The sequence below is a fragment of the Sarcophilus harrisii genome, chromosome 4 (genome assembly GCF_902635505.1).
Source record: "Sarcophilus harrisii chromosome 4, mSarHar1.11, whole genome shotgun sequence".
NCBI classification, from domain to species: domain Eukaryota; kingdom Metazoa; phylum Chordata; class Mammalia; order Dasyuromorphia; family Dasyuridae; genus Sarcophilus; species Sarcophilus harrisii.
Window position 1 is genome coordinate 335202646 of NC_045429.1, and position 18762 is coordinate 335221407.

Below are 18762 nucleotides of genomic sequence, written 5' to 3' on the forward strand. Positions count from 1 at the left end.
CTACCTTGATTGTTTTACCTTGATTTAACTGGGGGATGCGAAGAGATTCATAGAATCATTAAGTTGACAGGGACTTCTGTTTGATCACTCATTTAGATACAGATGAATTGTAAGCAGGGGTTCCAGTTATTTTGAATTTCTTAATACTTTAAATCTAATACCACATAAGAAGTAAGTACAAGTGCATTTCAGAGATCAAGTGACTTGTCCAAAGTCAAATGTGTCAAGAGTTGGGGATTTAAACCCAGGGCCTCTTAATTCCAGAACTATCACTCCACTGCACTGTCCTGCCTCATTGGACTGGGTTCTTAAAACAACATCTAGATACTTTAAACATTCCAATTTTTGAACATGGGGAGGGAGAGAGGGAAATCAACTTTCTTCACAAGCCTCGGGGAAATTAAGAAAAGCAAAGGTGAGGAAATCTGATCACATTATGTCTGAGCTGCTGACTCAGCATCTTTGACCAGGCAGTGACCTCTTTGGGGTGCCAAGGTTGTGGAGAGATGTAATAGGGAGACTGAGATTCCAAGATGCTCCCCACAACTAAAGGGTAGAGAATAGGAGTCAGTTTTGGAGTTCCTAGAGTACCTTGTGAAATGTCCCGAGTGCTGCTTTGAGGAGTTGATCACCAGGTGGCAGTACAACTGCCTTGACTTCTCTTGGGGTAACTTCACCCTCAGAGGTAAAGGAGTAAGGTTTGGTGGGGGGTTTTTTCCATCCACTTAACTATTCATGTAAATTAGAGGGGAAATGGGTAGCACTCTTATCTGGTACAGCTCACTATCCCCTGTAGAAAAATTAACATTGTATGTGAGTATAGTGGAATAATTCCAAGTAGACATTTTAGAGTCTGATGTGGAACTGGCATCATCTGGACCCAGCTATGTGGGCTACATCCAAATTGAAATGTCTCTGTTTCTCCCTGTAAAGTCAAATGATCTGAGCCCCCTCAGTTCTGCCCCCTGTTGAGTAGCCACAAGCGACACTCTTTGAAGTCCATCTTTTTTTCTTTTTTACTGGCTGGCTGTGGGTTGGACCATGTGCCCTATTAGGGGGTGGGGAGAGCATTTCAGGATAATAGTCAGACTTAAGGAGGAATGGCTGTGAGGTGCTTCCACACCCCTCTTCTGCTTTCTCAGCCCTTTAGTTAGATCCCTTTTCTCCGTTGCCCTGGTAACCAGCTTGGCAAGAAGAAACCCAAGCTCAGCAAAGCCCCTAGCTTTCAGCACCCTCCTGAATTGGTGTCCGCAAAGGAATTGAAGGGATTTGTGGATGGTCAGCCTTAGGTAATCATGTCCAGAGTCCTTTGGAAAAGCTAAGGGCCAAGCCTTTACTATGGCAGTTTTGGGATTTGGTCTATCTGAGGAGTGTCCTTCCATGAAACCATTTTCTGTCACCACTATCAAGTGTGCACACTGCCCATTTGGGCTAGGCTCTTCCTAGAGTTAGAGGTAAGGCATCCAATTTCCTTGGGTTGCAAAAATGCCCCATTCTCCAGACTCGCCTCTCCTAAACTGATCTCTAATTGTATCCTTTGCCCTCCCTAGCTGGCAGCCCCAAATCTTGCCCAGGGAGGTTGCCAAGGCAACTAGATTAATCTGGTAACAGCCTTGTGTGAAGGGAGGAGCTCCCGCACTTTGCTCACACAGAGCTGCTGCCTCCAGAGCTTCAGCCCACTCTAGCTGCCCCATTGTAGTCGTTGTCCTTGAATGTTCTGGTGTCCTACAGAAAGGATTCAGGAGATCTGCCTCCAGGTCGTTGTTGGAATTCCATGGTGCCACATGCTCCTCCCTCAAAAACCCACTGATCCACGTTGTTCTATATGGCTGTATTTGGGTGAACACATTCTAGCACACATGTACCCTGGCATGCACATGCATAGACATGTATATGCATCTAGTTCAATTTTACCACCACTCCCTGCTTTCCCCAGCCCCACCCTAGACCAGGGCACAGTAAACACAGGTGGGGCATTGCCCAAGGCTGGTACTACCTCACCTCTCCCACACAGCACAACCTAAGAATGCCCAGCCCCACAGTTTAACCTGTACACAACCCAAGTCTGCCCTTCACAATTTACCTTAGGGGCAGAATTTTAGTTTGGGCATTAGGTCTCCAGTGGGTAGAAGACTTTTGCAACCAATTAGAGTGCAAGACCGCAAGGTCCAGATTGCCCTTTCCCAATCTTGTGCCTTTAGCGCTGTTGCCAGCCGCAGACAGGTAAACGAGCACCCCTTGCTGGAATTCAGATTCCAGCTCCTGTTGCCAATTGAATTCAGGTGCCTTTAAGCTGTTGGTCTCTTCCACCTGGCTGTTGCTGCTGCTCCTTCCTTACCCAGCCTGACCTGCCAAAACTTGCTCATCGGCTCCTATGTGCCCTAGAGAGGGCACCAGGTACCACCTTATTGTGTCCTGTCAGGCTTCTGGGCGTCGGAGCAAGCAGCACCACCCCACTGTGCCCTGCCCTGCTGCTGGACAGCACCGGCACAGCCAGAGATGGCAGACGGGAGGGTGTGGAGTGGTGGTAGAACCTGCCCCTACCAGTACTCCTATGGGACATTCTCTTGGAGACCGAAGGAATGGAGAAGACAGTATTCACTCAGTTATCCACCCTGGGCCAATGGAGCCAGAGAACTGGATGTCCGTGCCACAGATCCCCCTTGAAATGAAGCCTGACTGGACTCGTCCTAGGATGGGAAGCAGACACATTCAGACCTCCGTAGTGCCCCCTGCTTCCCCCTCCCCGTTTACTTTTGAATGGCTATTGTCCGCATTGACCCCACTTCAGACCCACATCTCTCCAAGGGGCCACACATCTTGGCCCAGCACCGCCCGTGGGCGGGTCCAAGGATTGGGGCCGAACCTGGGAGGGGACGGGGGTGGGTCTCGGGCCGAAGGGGCGGGGCCTCAGCTCTGCCACCTTCCCGGGGGCCGGGAGCACAGCCGTCGCCGCCTCCTCCTCGGTGTCCTCGGCTCTTGCTATACGCCTGCCGCCTCTGCTGCAGCAACCGGGCCCGGGGCCCGCGAACTAGGGGGCACCGGATCCATCCCCGGGTCACCCTCCGGGCCCGGCACCATTGGAACAGGCATGGGGGGCTGCTGAGAGCTTGTCCTCTTCCTGCCGGCATCTCCTGAGGGCAGTGGACACTGGACTCCAGCCAGCCGCGGGTACCTCTGCTCCCAGGTCTCGGCGCCTGACACAAGCCTTCGAGCTGCCCCACTTCGGTTCTAAGCATCCCCGCGCTACCCCCCGCCCGCGGCCCGGACACCTGGGTCCTCCCGGCGGTCCCGGCGGGGGCGGGGGGGTTGGGGTATGAAGCCGCTGGAAAAATTTTTGAAGAAGCAGACGTCGCAGCTGGCTGGGCGGGCTGTAGGAACAGGACCCGGAGGGGGTACTGGGGGGTGTGGCGGGCCTGGGGGCGGAGGGGGAGGAGGGCCTGCGGGAGGCAGTGGCCCAGTGGGGGGACCCCGACAGCTGCAGAGACGCCAAAGTGTATCTCGCTTGCTGCTCCCTTCTTTTCTCCGGGAACCCCCGGCCGAACCCGGGCTGGAGCCGCCTACCGAGGAGGAAGAGGGAGAACCCGGCAGGACCGCAGGGGAGCCAGTTGGAGGGGGACCCTGCTGGTTGCAGCTGGATGAAACCCCGGGCCCCGGCCCCCTTGGAGTGGGGGGGCCCCTTCGCTCCCCTTCGTCCTACTCGTCGGATGAGCTGTCCCCAGGAGAGCCCCTCACTCCACCTCCCTGGCTCCCTCTGGGGGCCCTCGACCAGCCCGAGCATCTACTGAACCGAATCCTAGAGCGGCTGGCTGGAGGGGCTCCCCGGGACAGTGGGACCTCAGGTAAGCAATTGGCTGAGGCTGCAGCAGCAGCAATCCCGAGGCCGCAGAAAGGAAGGGGGAAGATGCGTCCTTCTCTTCTTCATCCTTTGGCTAGGGGGAGGGGAACATTCAGGATGGGTATGAGAGTATCAGTTACCATGGGCATATTGTGTCTGTTGTGGGGGGAAGAAGGGGTGTTCATAGGAAAGCCATGTAGTGCATTCCTGGACAAGAGAAGTTGGCACACCTCTACCTGTATCCCTTCACACATGGCCTCCTCAGGTTATTTAAGATAAGGCTCTGATCCCTTCCTATCTGGCTACCACCCCAGTGCCATTCAGAACCTAGCCTGCCCTTTCCACTGAGGCATTCCATCGGCAGAGCATTAGGAGTCCTTGATTTTGAGTTACCTCCACCCTCACGCTCATATCAGAGCTGGGGCTTAGCATCTAAAAATGCCATTTAGGGTGGGACTCGGGCTAATATGGCCCCCAAAGAAAGAGAAGACCTCTCCCCCAGAAGTTAACTTCACAGACAAATTCATAGCACAGTCTAGAAATTCCCAAAGCTAACATCTAGGGCTGGTCACTGTCAGATGGCCATAGGTGATGCCTGAGCTTCTTGAAATGTTCCTAATGGGGAAAGGTATCCTTATTGGTATAGATAAGGGGGAGGGGATGGACTTGCTTATGGATATAAGTGGGAAGCTCAGGGTGCTAAATGTACCTCCCCAGTTGATTCCATTCTCCCCAAGTTCTAGGCCACCATATAAAGCCTCATTAACATAAATATACCCAAGGAAGTCTTTATTTAACTAATTATAGTGTTCTTTCTACCACCCCTAAGTCTAATAACAGTTTAGGAAACTGAGGCCCCAGAAACAATAATGTGTTAGGTCACTGAGTTGTAAAACCCAGAGTGACATTAAGGTAAAAGGTGGCAGGCAAAAGGAAGTCCAGAAAATGAAGGGAATCCAGAATATAGGAAAAAGAATGAAGAAGCATGAGATTCCTTCCTCCTTCATCCTTTCCCAGGGGACCCCCAATGGGGGGGGTGTAATTCCTTTCCTAGAGCTCTTGGACACTAAGGTCCCCTCCTTTTGGTTCACGTTGTAGATGCCCTGGGGAGCTGACACCTTTTCGATTTAATTAGAAAAATATCAGAGAGACACACAGCTCCCCTAACTGCAACTTCTCGCCTACACCACACACCCTCTATGCGCGTATATGACACATCCCCTTTTGCAGACAGACAGCAAACTATACCCCCCACCCCATGTGAAAGCTGTTCTCTATTTCTCTCTCCTTAGTTCCCTTACAAATTGAATAGTCTAGATGGAATGTTATACTGTTCCTGATATTTATCCTAGGAAAGCACTAGGAATTCCCTTTGCCTTAGTTTTCTTCCAGAGTTCATTAGGGTAGCTGGGGCCACTGGGGTAAGAAAGGGAGAAGATGCTATTTTTTTTCCTTATACCTGAGCATGGCCAACAGACACTGTATTATTGTCTGTACCCTAACCTCCAATCAGGTTAATTCCTCAGAGCATGTATGTGTTGGAGGCAAGAAGAAAGCAAAATAGCAGGGGATCGTGGTACCAAGCATGAGCTCTGCAGATCTATAGGAGGAAGGGAGTTGGGGAAAGATAAATCAGCATGTCATGGAGGGATGGCTGCTTTAGAAGCCTTAATATGGTTAGGGAAAAGGAAGGTGTAAAAGATCCCAAGCTCTAGGATGCTCTGTGCATCCTGAGTTATTTGGGGGGGGGCAGCAATGAGATGGGCACCCCTGTGAATCAACAGAAAATTCCAAGTCCTCAGACTTTTTGAGGCATTATCTGGCTCAATGAAATTCTGGGAGTTAAGTAGAAAAAATACTGTACTGGGGAGTACTGGTTCTCTTACTAACTAGCTGTGGGGCTTTAGGCAATGAAAAAAAAAAAAAAGAGGGCTTTAGTCTCCCTGAGCCCCTCCCCCCCTTTCTCTCCTCAGAAACCAGCAATGTCAGAAACACAGCAGGAATTTAATAAATATTTCTTGAATTAAAATGAGGGCATTAGATTAGCTCTTGACTGACCCTTATAGCTTTGCTTCTGTGTTTCTACTTGTCCTGGGGACCTTGGCTCAGCAGCTAAGACTGAAGACTGCTCTATGGATATTCCAGGAGCCATCTTATGGGTTGACTTCTCCCCGGAGCAGTGTCTGAAGACTCGCCCTGAACCTGCCCCAGCTAGGACACTTGGCTCCCTCTCTACCTCCTGTCTGTGTGCCAAGTGGCCCTGCCCTACCCCTAAACTGGCTGCAAGTCAGGGCGACCTTGTACCTGGTTGACTGGCTGAGCCAGGCCTGGGATGGGAAGGAGGAAGGGCCACTCCTCCTCCCCTCCCTCATTAACCCTTTCATGGGATGGCACCCAGAGGCAATGGGGCTCCTGCTCAATGCTTTAGGATCAAAGAGGCTCCTGCTCTGCTCCCTGAGCAGGGCTGGTCTTGGCCTGCCTGCCTGGGACTGCAAGTTGTTTTTGAGGTGTGGCAGGGGAGGAAGAATGGAAGGAGACAGAAGAAGAAAGACAATAAGCTGGCATTTTAAAGAACTAGCTGATGCAATGGATGGAATGCTGTATTTCAAATCAGGAAGTCTTGAGTTCAAATTCTGCCTCAGATACTAAGTAGATGTATGACAACCAACAAGTTATTTTACCTTTCTCAACCTCAGTTTCCCCAGCTTTTAAAGGGGGATAGAAATAGCATTGACTTCACAGGGTAGTTGTGAAGAGCAGTCAGGAGTAAAGAAGGCATTATGTATCTGCTAGCTAGTTATTTTGTTTCCTCCCTTTCCTCTGGAGTTCCACCCCTGAAGTCTTTCTGGTTTAGATTCCCTCTCTTGTCGCCCGGGAGGGTTTCTATGACTTAAAGAAGGTTAGATGATGTCTTGTTGCCAGGACCCTCTCCGACTTCTCATTCCCCTCTCAGGCCTGATGGAAAACGAGTGGAAGAGTTAGTTGAGAAATGTTCTATAGGAGAAGCAAACGAAGGTGCCATAGCCCCTCCCTCTCCTCCCTTAGCCCCTGAAGTGATTACTAACCCTGCCTTTGAAGCAGGAGGCAATAGTGTTCCTACATGTGACTTGGAGAGCCCAACATGTTCAGGCAGGTGGCTCGGGCTCTGACCTAGAGGGGGAAGGGCGTGGAGGGGCAGAGCTTGGCCCCCTGGCAGGTGGGGCCGCACCGTGCTGGTGGCATTCTGTGTCTGGGGCATTCCTGGGCCAGGCGGTGCCTTTCTGACACCTGCCCTGCCAATCTCCGTACAGACATTCTGCTGGATGATTTTGTCCTCACTCACTCGCTCTTCCTCCCTACTGAGCGCTTCCTGCAGGAGTTGTACCAGTAATATCCTTTCTTTGGGAGTTTTGGGGAAGGTCTGGAAGCAGTTCCCAACCAGCCAGAAGTAGACACCCCATATATCATTGAGGCATTTCCCCAACACCAATGTACTACAGTTACTATCAGGCCACCTGCTGGGTTATTGTGGGGTTTGCTATAAATATGAGACCACCTGGTATGTCATTTCAGGGTCTGCTATAAGCACTAAGGCACCAGCCAGCCTGTTGGAGATTTTGTTACTGTCATAATCTAACTCAGGGGTTCCTCCCGAGCCATTCCAAGGGCTCCCAGGGATAGTGTTCCCTGAAGAAAATGACTTCTATATTTTAAATTAACATCTAACTGAAATTTATCATTTTCTTCAGTTATTGAAAACTATTATTCTGAGAAAGGGCCAAAGATTTCACCAGATTTCCAACAGGTGAGGAGCCCCAGCTCAAAGTGAATTCCTAAGTGGGGTGGGTGGGTCAGGGCAGCCTGCATTGGAACTCAAATTGGCAGTTTGTGGATGGTGTAAAAACTGGGAATGCCCCCTCCCTATCTCGAGCAAGTTGCTAAGGCTACGGAAGATAGATTATCCTGACCCCAAGTGAAGGGTACCCCATCTGACGCCCTTCCTCTCCCATCCACCAAAACCCAAAGTTAGGGGTTGGAGCACTATGAAGATAATTATCTGTCTCCCCAGTCCCTAGTTTATAGAAGAGTGAGCAAAGAATCTAAGGCGGGAAGGGGGAGTCCAATCTTGCAATGCCATTTTCCTTAACTTTGGAGTCAGCTTTGTTCAGTCGGACGGAGTTGAGGGGGCTGAGGGGTTAGGCCGGAAACAAGCGTGCTTGGCTGTGCTCCTCCACTTTCTGGAGACATACCAAGGATTACTGCAGGAGGAAGAATGTGCTGGTCGAATCATTAAGGTGGGTGCTACCCACTTAGCAGTCCGGTAAAGGGAGGCCCTCTGAAGCAGGGGGACTATTCCTATTGAAGAAATGTTCTATGAGCTGAAGACTCCGAGAAATAAAATACTCAGAGGAAAGAAATGCTCATATGCGACAGCTCGGAATAGTCATGTAACTTGAGAAGAAATAGAATCGCCTTCAGTCCCAAACACATAAGGTACAAGAGTCCTGCCAAAGCCCTTAACTCTGAGTGATTCCATACTCTTTTCACTTCCCAGCGACTTCTGTGGAAGATAGGGCTGGTCCAATTTAGGTAAAAAGTCTGGGCCCAGGCATGGCGGTCCTAGTCTCATCCCTGACTTGTTGCACATTCCTTTCCCCCAGGACCTGTATCTGCTGATCATGAAAGATGAATCCCTCTATCAGGATCTTCGAGAGGACACCCTGAGACTACACCAGCTGGTGGAGACAGTAGAACTCAAGTAAGGGTTGGAGTAGGGAGGAGGGAGAAAATGGCAGCAACTGAGTTTCCCTGAGGGTGATACTGAGTTTCCTGTACCCAGGATTATTTCCTTCCTATCCCCCATATCCACCAGCTTTGGATGCAATGGAAATTTGTTGAACAATTTTTGCTATATTTAGGCCTGTGGAGTGAGTGGGGGAGCGTGGCAGAGAAAAAGATGAACACAATATACAATACTTCCCCTGCCCTCTAGGAGCTTATAGTCTAGTTGGGGACTGGTAAGATATGCATATAAACTATTAGTCAGTACATGAAAAGTAGCAAGAAAGGATACAGGGACTAATAGTAAAAGCTATAGAATTTATAGAGGCTAGCACAAGATTTCCTGGAGGGGGTAGCATTTAACTTGGGCCTTAAGCTATAGATCAATATTTATTTGAAATAGTGCTCCCAGATGGCTGGCATTATCAATTATTCCATCCCCACCTCCTTGACCCGCTCACCTCACTCAGAGGGGTACAGTCAGAACCCGGTGCCTATTTGGCCACAACCTCCCTGAGCATTCCTGCTGGTTGGTGCTCCCTCTTCTGGGGCAGTGCTCACTGATGCCGCTCTGGTTGCTGCCAGGATCCCGGAAGAGAGCCAGCCACCCAGCAAGCAAGTAAAGCCCCTGTTCCGTCACTTCCGCCGAATAGACTCCTGTCTGCAAACTCGGGTGGCTTTCCGGGGCTCGGATGAGAGTAAGTGCCACGGGAGTGGGCAGGTGGGTGGCAAGGTTGTATGAGCATACCTACAATCTCCATTGTCTGGCTTTTCTGGGGTCCTGCTGAGGAGTCATTTTGGGTCTTGGAGTCTGTTAAATGGTTTCTCTGGGCCCAGTAATTCCCTAGGGGAGTCTCTCAAATCCTATCCCCAAACTTCTTCCTCTCCCGGGGTCACCCTCATATCTCACTTCAGTCTACCTCACGCACACAATGGATCATTCCCAATGGAAGGTGACAAAATGCATTAGCTTTTGTCATGGCGCTGGGGTGCCTTTCCTCAGATGCCAAAGCTATAACAGCCAGCTGGCAAGGGGTAAGGAGACAGTGAGAGCTGGCTGTGGCCATGGTGTTCTCCTGTAACCAGTCACCCTCATCCCTCCCTGCTTTTAGTCTTCTGCAGGGTCTACATGCCCGACCACTCCTACGTGACCATCCGAAGCCGCCTGTCTGCCTCGGTGCAGGACATCCTGGGTTCAGTGTCAGAGAAGCTGCAGTACTCAGAGGAGTCAGCCGGGCGGGAGGACTCCCTCATCCTTGTGGCTGTGGCCTCCTCAGGAGGTAAGTGAGACACAGGGTGGGGGTAAGTGAGACACAGGGTGGGGGCAAGTGAGACACAGGGTCGGGGGTAAGTGAGACACGGGGCTAGGATAGGGCTGCTGGGGATTCTAGATAGGGAAAGTGTCATTACAGAGATAGAGGGCCCTTTGGAAGGGGAAGGAGTAAATAGGGCTTACCAGAGTCAGCGGATCTGCAAACCAATTCCATCTCATGCTCTGAGTTAGTACAGGCAGACTATTTTATCCATCTTCAAAATTGTCTTTGAGGATGGTGCTAGGGGAAGGGGCCTCTATATCCAGGTGAGTAACAACACACCAGGGGCACAGTGGATAGAGCACTGGCCCCTCAGGGGACCTGAGTTCAAATCCAGCCTTCTAACATTTCATGCCTGCTAGCTAGGCGAGTAACTTGAGCTCAGTTGCTTCACTAAAAGAATTTAAATTGACAAACATTAAGCTTGCTGGGTCTTCATAGCCTTAACTTTCCTATCTGTAACATGGAGAGAATAATCCTCACTTCCCCCACATACACACACACACTTCTTTGAAGAGATGTTCAAAGTATAAAAATGAGAGAAGTGCTTTGGGGGGGAAAAAGAGAAAAGGGTGCTTCAAATGCAAAAGGAATTGTTATTGTTGTTTTAGAAACTTTAAGTCTAGCACATCCCAGACTAGAGGTGTCCTAGATGGCCACATGTTCCTGAGTGCCCCCAAACCAGATTGAAATATATTTCCGACATAAAATAAATAAAAATACAATAGAACATAATGTTACATGTGGTTTTGTCTTTTCCTTTTTTATTCTTTTTTTTCCCCCTGAGGCAATTAGGGTTAAGTGACTTCCCCGGGTCCCACAGCTCTGAAGTGTTAAGTGTCTGAGAGATCAAATTTGAACTCAGGTCCTCCTGACTTCAGGGCTGGTGCTTTATGCACTGCGCCACCTAGCTGCCCCTTTTTTTTCTTTTTTCTTTTTTCTTTTTTTTTTAATAAATAGTATTTTTTCCATTAACATGTAAAGTTAGTTTTCAACATTCATTTTTTATAAGATTGTGAGTTCCAAATTTTTCTTCTTCCCTCCCTGCCATTCCACCCCAATACAGCAAGCATTTTAACATAGGTTAGATACTATATGGTTTTCTAAGTCAATATGCAGCAACAAGAATCCTTCAGTATTGTTTAGTGGCCCCCATTTCTATTTGAGCCTGATGCCACTGACTTAGACTACTTCCTTGAAAATCCTCCAATAAAATGGCAGTTTTGATGAAATTTTTGCTGCTAACATGCTAAATCCTCATATCCATAGGGCATTTGAGTAGTCATTTTAAGATTTGAAGATTTGAAAGTAGATAAGGATCTAAGATATAATTTAGTTCAATCCCCATCCCCTTACAGAGGAAGAAATTGAGATGATGCAAATTCAATTAAATCCGCTTAACCAAGAATTTATTAATATATGATTTTCTTTCAAAAGAAAGAATACAGGGAAAAATTGGGCAATGTAAAAAAAAATAAAGCTAGCATTTACATATTTCTTTAAAGTTAGCACAGCACTTTACATATGTCATCTTATTTTAACCTAGCACAGCACTTTACATATGTCATTTTATTTTAACCTCATAATAACCTAGTATTATTCCCATTTTATAGATGAGGCTGAGAAAGCATAAATGACTTGCCCAGGATCATATAGCTAGTAAGTCTTTGAGCCAGGTTTTGAACTCAGGTCTTCCTAACTTCAGGTTTCATACTCTATGTGTCATGTCATCTAGCTGCCTCTATGAAAATAAAAAATATCAAAAAAAGTATTTAAAAGCAAATGACTAACCATTTACCAGGTAGCTAGAATGTGCCAGGAACAGCTCTAGGTGCTAGTTATACAAATTCAATCTTGATCCACCTCTTAGAAGTTCTTGGCTCAAATTGTTGCTAGTTTTATTTATCATTTTCCTTAAATTTGAGAGAGGGAGAGCTCTGTAGAGTTACTGGTATGGACTTGGTCTTAATGTATTGGGAAGGGGACATGTCAGTGACTATTGTGAAGAAGAGAAACCAGGAATTTTGAGATCCTAGACCATGGATTAAAGAGCTGCTTTTCTGGTTTTGCCAACAGAGAAAGTCCTGCTACAGCCCAGTGAGGATTGTGTCTTTACCACCCTGGGCATCAATAGCCACTTGTTCGCCTGTACCCGGGACAGCTATGAAGCATTGGTAACACTTCCCCAGCCCCCACCTCCAGCTTCCATATGCTAAGAGAGGGGAAGGGGAGAACCATGTACATGAGATCATGACCCTAAGTAGCTCGGCTGAGGACACCTTGTGCTCCTTTCACTCAGGTGCCCCTCCCTGAGGAGATCCAGGTGTCCCCTGGGGACACAGAGATTCATCGAGTGGAGCCAGAGGATATTGCCAATCACCTCACTGCCTTCCACTGGGAGCTATTCAGATGTGTACACGAGGTGGGATGGGTGGTAGAAAGCTGGGGAGGGAAGAAGACCAGATTGCTAAGGGGAAAAGGGGGACCAAATCTGAGAAATAAACTGGGAGAATACCAGTAGACCTTGTACCAACCTTACCTTTGTCTTCCCCCTCCCTTTTATGTTGAATCTCTTTTGTCCTGCTGTCCACCTTCACCTCCTCCCCTTGGATGTCCTCATCCTCTGTCCTTTGCCTTCCCCAACCCTTTGACTTTCCCTCGGTCTTTTCTATACTCCTCCCCGGACCACCTGCCCTCTCTCATCTGCGGACTGACTGGTGGCTTAGCTGGAGTTCGTGGACTACGTGTTCCACGGAGAGCGGGGCCGACGGGAGACAGCCAACCTGGAGCTTTTGCTTCAGCGGTGCAGTGAGGTCACCCACTGGGTGGCCACCGAAGTTCTGCTCTGTGAGCCCCTTGGGAAGCGAGCACAACTGCTCAAGAAGTTCATCAAGATAGCAGCCATGTGAGCCCCAAATCTGACTGGGAAAGCAGGGAAGGGGGGAGCCTGATGGCTGGGGAAGATCTGGGTCCCTGAAACCTACTCACCATTCCCTCAACCCTTTCTCTAAACAGCTGTAAACAGAATCAGGACCTGTTGTCTTTCTATGCTGTGATTATGGGGCTGGATAATGCTGCTGTTGGCCGCCTTCGGCTCACCTGGGAGGTGAGGGGATATCCCCTGCCCTCTAGGATTCTCCCTCCTTTCCTGACATCCTTCTATCTTGGGTTCTAGCCTTTCTTCCATCTCAAGGTTCTTTTTTTTTTTTTTTTTACCAGCAATTTTCTTTATGTTATTATTAGCTCCTCAAATGAACCCTTGTCCCTTTGTCACCCCAGTAGCCTACATTCTCGGCAAGCTAGTCAACTTCCTTTATCCACCATCTCCCACAGTCATTAGGGGGTTAGCTAAAACTGCCCTGAAACCAGTGTCTTCTCGATGAACATTTCCTTTTCTTTCTTAAAACTTTTTCTTCAGAAACTACCAGGAAAATTCAAAAACTTGTTCCGAAAATTTGAGAATTTGACAGTGAGTATGGTTGCTTCCTCTTTCCTCCTTCCACACATATGCTCACCTCCCTAGGATCCCAGGGACTCTCTTACCACTTGTCTAGTCCAGAGTATTAGCAGATAGAAAAGGATATAAAGAAGTGTATTGGTGAGGAGCTGGAAGAGCAGTCACCATCCTTCTTTCCCTAGAGCTCAAAAACCAGGCCCACCGTCAGAAAGGGAACTGGGCAGGAAGGTTAGAAAGGAAGTGGGAGCCCTCACTAGCCATGATTGATCTTACTTTGATTCCTGGCCAACTGATAGCAGAGCGGTTACAAAGGTGGACTTTGGAAGCAGGGCTCAGATTCTGCTTCTTACACTGACTTAGCTTGTGACTGAGGACTGAGGACATGAGCTTCAGTTTCTTCATTTGCAGTATCAATTAGTGAATAGACAACTGGTATCAGATTCAGGAAGACCTGGGTTCAAGGCTCATGGCTGATACTTGCTAACTTTGGCAAGTCATTTGTCATCTGAAGAAATTCTTAATGCTTACATTGAAGAGAACATATTGATTGAAAAGGAAAACTTCTCTCTTTGAGCTTCCTATGCTGATGAAATCACAGGAATGATCAACAAAATTTTTAACTGTCTCTCTAGGGCTACTATGAAGCTTAAATGAGATTACATTCAAAATAGTCTGCAAACTTGAAAGCCTTATATATATACTAGACATTATTCTTATTCTCTAGGATCCCTGCAGGAACCACAAAAGTTACAGAGAGGTTGTATCTAAGATGAAGCCACCAGTGATCCCCTTCGTGCCTCTGATCCTCAAAGGTGAAGAGCCCTGACCTTAAAACTTGAACTTTCATGACCTTTCATCAATGCTCCAACTTCTAAGGTTATCACTTGAATCAGAAACCAGGATCTGAACCTTTTTATGTATGTCATAGATCTCTTTGGCAGTCTGGTAAAGCCTGTGGACCCCTTCTCCAAAGAATGTTTGGAAGTAAACAAAATAAAATCCAAAAGACAATGAAACAAATCAATTAAACTGATATAAAGATAGAATGTTTTTTACCACTCAAGTTTATGTGTTCTCTGGAATCTATCTATGGATCCCCAATAGGCTATCAGATTAAGGAGTTTTGTCTTAAATCCTGAAGCTTAATCTCAAATCTGAAGTTCTCCAGGCTAGAGAGGATTACAGAATTTTGTATGGTTTGGCAGAGAAACCCTCAATTATTTCAACTCTCTCCCATAGTGATTTCCACTGGGTTTCTTTGGCTCCCCTATCCATACTTGATTCTCTCTTCCTCCTTTACCCTTATAGACTTGACATTCCTGCATGAAGGCAGCAAGACTCTCCTGGATGGATTAGTCAACATTGAGAAGCTGGTGAGTGAATCATCCATTCAGGTGTCCTTCCTCATGGACCAGGTTCTACTTTCCCTTCCTAGCTCATGGTGTTCTGTGCCTCACCCACCATACCCAACAGACAGCATTCTTTCCTGCAGTGCCCAATCTAGTCAGGAAGATTCCAAGCCCATCTCTAAGGCAGCATTACCATGGCAACACTCCTACATGCGACAGACCTGACACCCAGTTACTGGGATCTCAGGATAATTCTGGGCGTTGAAGCCCGGCCTAGCTGTCTCCCATCCATACAGTGTCCACTCTCATATGGATGAAGCTAGATGGCATAGTGGAATCTGGAGTCAGAGGACCTGGCTCTGCTGGCTACTGTCAACAAACCACTCAACAAGCATTTTTTAATCATTTTCTATGCTGTGATTAGCTGTGCTCGGTAGTAGAGATGGGGAGAAAAAAAAAGCTCCTGTCCAAAATGAGCTTATCTTTTTTTTTTTTTTTGAGTGGGGAGGGTCTGAACAACATCTATATGTATATTTAGATTCAGAATTTATACAAAATATAAATAAGAAAAATAAATAAAAATTACAGGGCCCAGATACACTGGTAAGTGGGCAGCTAGTGACCATGGAGGTGGAACTTAGGCTGAGTTTTGGAGAAAGCTACTAAGGATTTTAAGAGGGGGAGTTAAGGAGAAAGTGCATGTCAGGCTTAGGGGATAACTACCTATGTGAAAACCTAGAGATGGGAAATGAAATATTGGTGTGAGGAACAGATGGTGAGAAGGTGGATTGTAGGGTGTGTGAAGGAGAAGACAGTGATTAGTGAGCTTGAAAAGGCAATATGAAGGGCTTTCAATTTCAAATAGAGGACTTTATATAGGCTCTTACTGGCTTTAGTGATCAGTTATATGAATTTTCTTCTATAGGCTTCAATTTCCTCCCTGGAGGGAGTTGGAGCCATTATCTCTGAGGAATCTTTTCACTCTAAAGTAAAAAATCCTGCTTCCTTTCTTTGGACTATTCAGCAACTAGAAATGTGGGAGTAGGTCGAGTTCTAGCTGGGAGGGAACCCAGACTTAGAGGTAGGAGAGTGAAGGGATTGAAAGAAGGAGAAAGGGCATTTGGGTTTGCTTTTTTTCCATACTGATTCTGTCTGGTTTTCTCCTCATCTTCATTCCTTAGCATTCAGTGGCAGAAAAAGTGAGAACAATCCGGAAATATAGAAGTCGGCCCCTCTGTGAGTACGGTAACAGCGGGGCGGGGACATGTGGGTGAAGGTGCTGTGTCCATGGAGGTCTCCTACCCCTACTTTCCTTGGTTCTTCAGCTCAAGGAATTTATCTTCTAATTATGTGGGCCCTTGCCTTCCTCCTCGGGGGCAGCTGCCTCTGCTCTCCCTCATTGCCATGGCTGCATGGGTGTGTGGTGAGAATGGGGACAGGAATGACTCCCCTTTGATGCTCCCTTAGGCCTCGAGATGGAAGCGTCACCTCACCACCTGCAGACAAAGGCCTATGTGCGCCAGTTCCAGGTCATTGACAACCAGAATCTGCTCTTCGAGCTCTCCTACAAGTTGGAGGCCAATAATCAGTGAGGGTGGGGGGACTGGGGGTACCAATCCAGCTACCTCTCTGGGAGCCCTTGGTACCCACACCTGGCACTCAAGCACTTTCCCCGTGTGTCCCTCTCCTCTTCCCATCTCCTCCTTGCCCTGACAGATCTCCCTCCTCCCTGGAGGGTTGGTTAGAAATCAGCTTTGTTGCACTGAGATCTTAGGCCTGTTCTTTCCAGGCTACCTAAATTTTGGTTTTCTAGATTCTTTCTTTCCTGTCTCTCCTCTACAACAATCATACCCTCCCATCCCAAGCCCCCAGACAGAGGAGCAGTTTCCTCCTCTGTGCCCTTCCTGTAGGGGATGGGGATCAGTCTAAGGAAGGAATTTCCAGCCCTCCTCAGAGCAGGGTAGGAAAGGAATTGTGGAGGGAAACCAGCAGCCTCCATTCCTTCTAGCTTCTTCTCTGATGGTCTTGGGATCCCTCTTTGCTATCAGAGGAGAGAGATTCCCTTCCCAAATCTTACTCTTACTCCTTTTACAACTCTCCCTTTCCTAGATTTTGTTGGGGGGGGGAGGGGAGGGCTTGTTGTGAGAAAGGAATGGGATCTCTAGGTATGTTGTACAAGGTGATCTCTGAAGTTTGGTGCTACCCTTGTCTGCCTCGGCCTGGGAGGGGCCTGGGTATTTTCTTCATTCTCTCTTCCCCACTAGCCCCTTCCAGGTTTCTCCTCCCACTCTGCTCCCCAGATGCTGCCCCACAAGCCCAAGCTTGTGGGTGAAGCTTTCCCTGGGGGCAGGGAGCAGCAGCAGGTGGGAGGTGTACCCATGAGCCCCTGCGCAACTCCCTCTCTCCTTCCCTCTCCCCCATTTCCAAATTATCCCTGGGGAGGGGGTGAGAGGGCAGCAGATGCTCAGGGAAACATAGACTTAAGCTGCCTACTGTACTCAACCCTCTTCTCCTGGGAGGTATAGAAGAGGGAAATGAGGCACAGAGTCAGGAGTTAAGGGTCCTTGCTGACAATGTCATTTCTACCCTGTTTTGTTAGCTTTGGGGTATCTAGTCGCAGAAATGGGAATTTTCTCTTTCCCTGCTCCATTCCCCAGCCCACTCCCAAATCTCCTTCTGTTCCCAGAATCTGGCACATCAAAGATGGGAAGATGGATGTCTGTGTCTCTCCCTCTTTTTCTTCTTTCTTTTCTCCCCATCAGGGTTTGGATGGGTCTGGCTTCTTATTCCTTGAGCAGGGAACCCTCTCACCCCGAGAAGGGAAGGCTCCAAAGACAGAGAATGGACCTTGTGTGGCAATGCCTTTGCTACCTCTCTCTGTCTCCCCCACTGCGGGCCTCCCAGGTTGGGAGTCGAGGGGGTGTGGGTACAGGGGCCCCTGGCAGCTACTGGGCATGGTTTCTTGGCAGTACCCTGCCCTCTTATTTGGCTCCTCCTCTCCCTTTTTGTGGCAGCTGTGGCTGCTTCTTTTCCTTTGAGAATGTATATATTTTTTACCAAATGCTCTTTAATTGTAAATTTATTTTTTAAAACAAAAAGAGGGAAAGAGCCTTGTATAATATGTAATGCTGTATCATACGTAACATTGTACAGTCCCTTTTATATGGCCCATCTGTCTTGTTCTTGCTACAAAATGTCCCTACACCCACACGCAGACACTACCATACACTCCCACACTACACATTCACTGTTCCCAACTCATCTCCCTATCCCATTCCGTCTGTGCACTTTCCTTCTTAATCCCCCGTATCTTCTCTCCCCAATGCTCCTCAAAAAATCACATAGCTTTTTGGCCACACTCACCCTTACCTGCTGTAGAATCTCCCTGCCCATTCCTACTCCTATGGATACTTGCACAAGTGTGTATGGGCATCTTGGCCCATTTGTAAACACATTTTTGGTCACACTGGCTCCCATCCATCCCCCTGATTCCTACTTCCTTATTCTCACCCACATACCCACTGCCTGCCTTTATTCCCACCTCCCCCTGCACCCCTCTACCCAAGACAGCTTTAACAGAATGAATGGTGTGTACTGTGCAGTTTTGGTTGTTGGACGGAGAAAAGGCCAATAAAGTCTCCGAACTAATATGTCTGCTGCTCTCCTCTTTTAACTGAGTCTGAGGAGAAAAGGGGGTGGGGAGTAAGGGAGACAGTCGGGTGTATCCCCAATCTTCTTTTAGAAGCTAACTTGGTAATGAATCAGTCTGGTAGTGGCTGCACATGGGGTAAAAACATGGGAGCTTTGAAAAAGTGAAGATTTTACTGAATACCTTTATTAAATTCCTACTATGGGCAAAACAACAAAAAATACATAGATGAATGTCAAGTTCCTACCTAGAAGCAGTTTACAAAAAATCAGGAGAGATTAAATATTGATGGCAATGTTAGGAAGTATAAGATAAGTATTTCTAAAGGGTCTACAGGAATTTAGAAACATAGAAAGGGAACATTTCTGGGTGGGAGGGGGTATTGTTATTTTTTA

At 47.8% G+C, this 18762-nt stretch overlaps 1 protein-coding gene across 1 annotated transcript; it reads left to right on the forward strand.

Moving 5' to 3' along the window:
* Window positions 1-2909: 2909 nt before the first annotated feature.
* Window positions 2910-18370, forward strand: RAPGEFL1 (Rap guanine nucleotide exchange factor like 1). The gene is made up of 15 exons (XM_031966223.1): window positions 2910-3842; window positions 7129-7207; window positions 7977-8112; window positions 8479-8576; window positions 9185-9297; window positions 9712-9879; window positions 11989-12086; window positions 12212-12334; window positions 12639-12817; window positions 12928-13018; window positions 13331-13381; window positions 14094-14181; window positions 14678-14742; window positions 15900-15954; window positions 16186-18370. Exons 1-15 carry the CDS (start codon window positions 3317-3319, stop codon window positions 16308-16310), a joined length of 1995 nt encoding a protein of 664 aa, XP_031822083.1. The 5' UTR covers window positions 2910-3316; the 3' UTR covers window positions 16311-18370.
* The last annotated feature ends 392 nt before the right edge of the window (window positions 18371-18762 follow it).

What these genes read in the sequence shown, in the direction of transcription:
- RAPGEFL1 (XM_031966223.1), top strand. Translation starts at nt 3,317, where the DNA reads ATGAAGCCGCTGGAAAAATTTTTGAAGAAGCAGACGTCGCAGCTGGCT. An exon ending in CCGGGACAGTGGGACCTCAG is followed by an intron (nt 3,843 to 7,128) that starts GTAAGCAATTGG and finishes ATCTCCGTACAG; the next exon opens with ACATTCTGCTGGATGATTTT. An exon ending in TATTCAGATGTGTACACGAG is followed by an intron (nt 12,335 to 12,638) that starts GTGGGATGGGTG and finishes CTGGTGGCTTAG; the next exon opens with CTGGAGTTCGTGGACTACGT.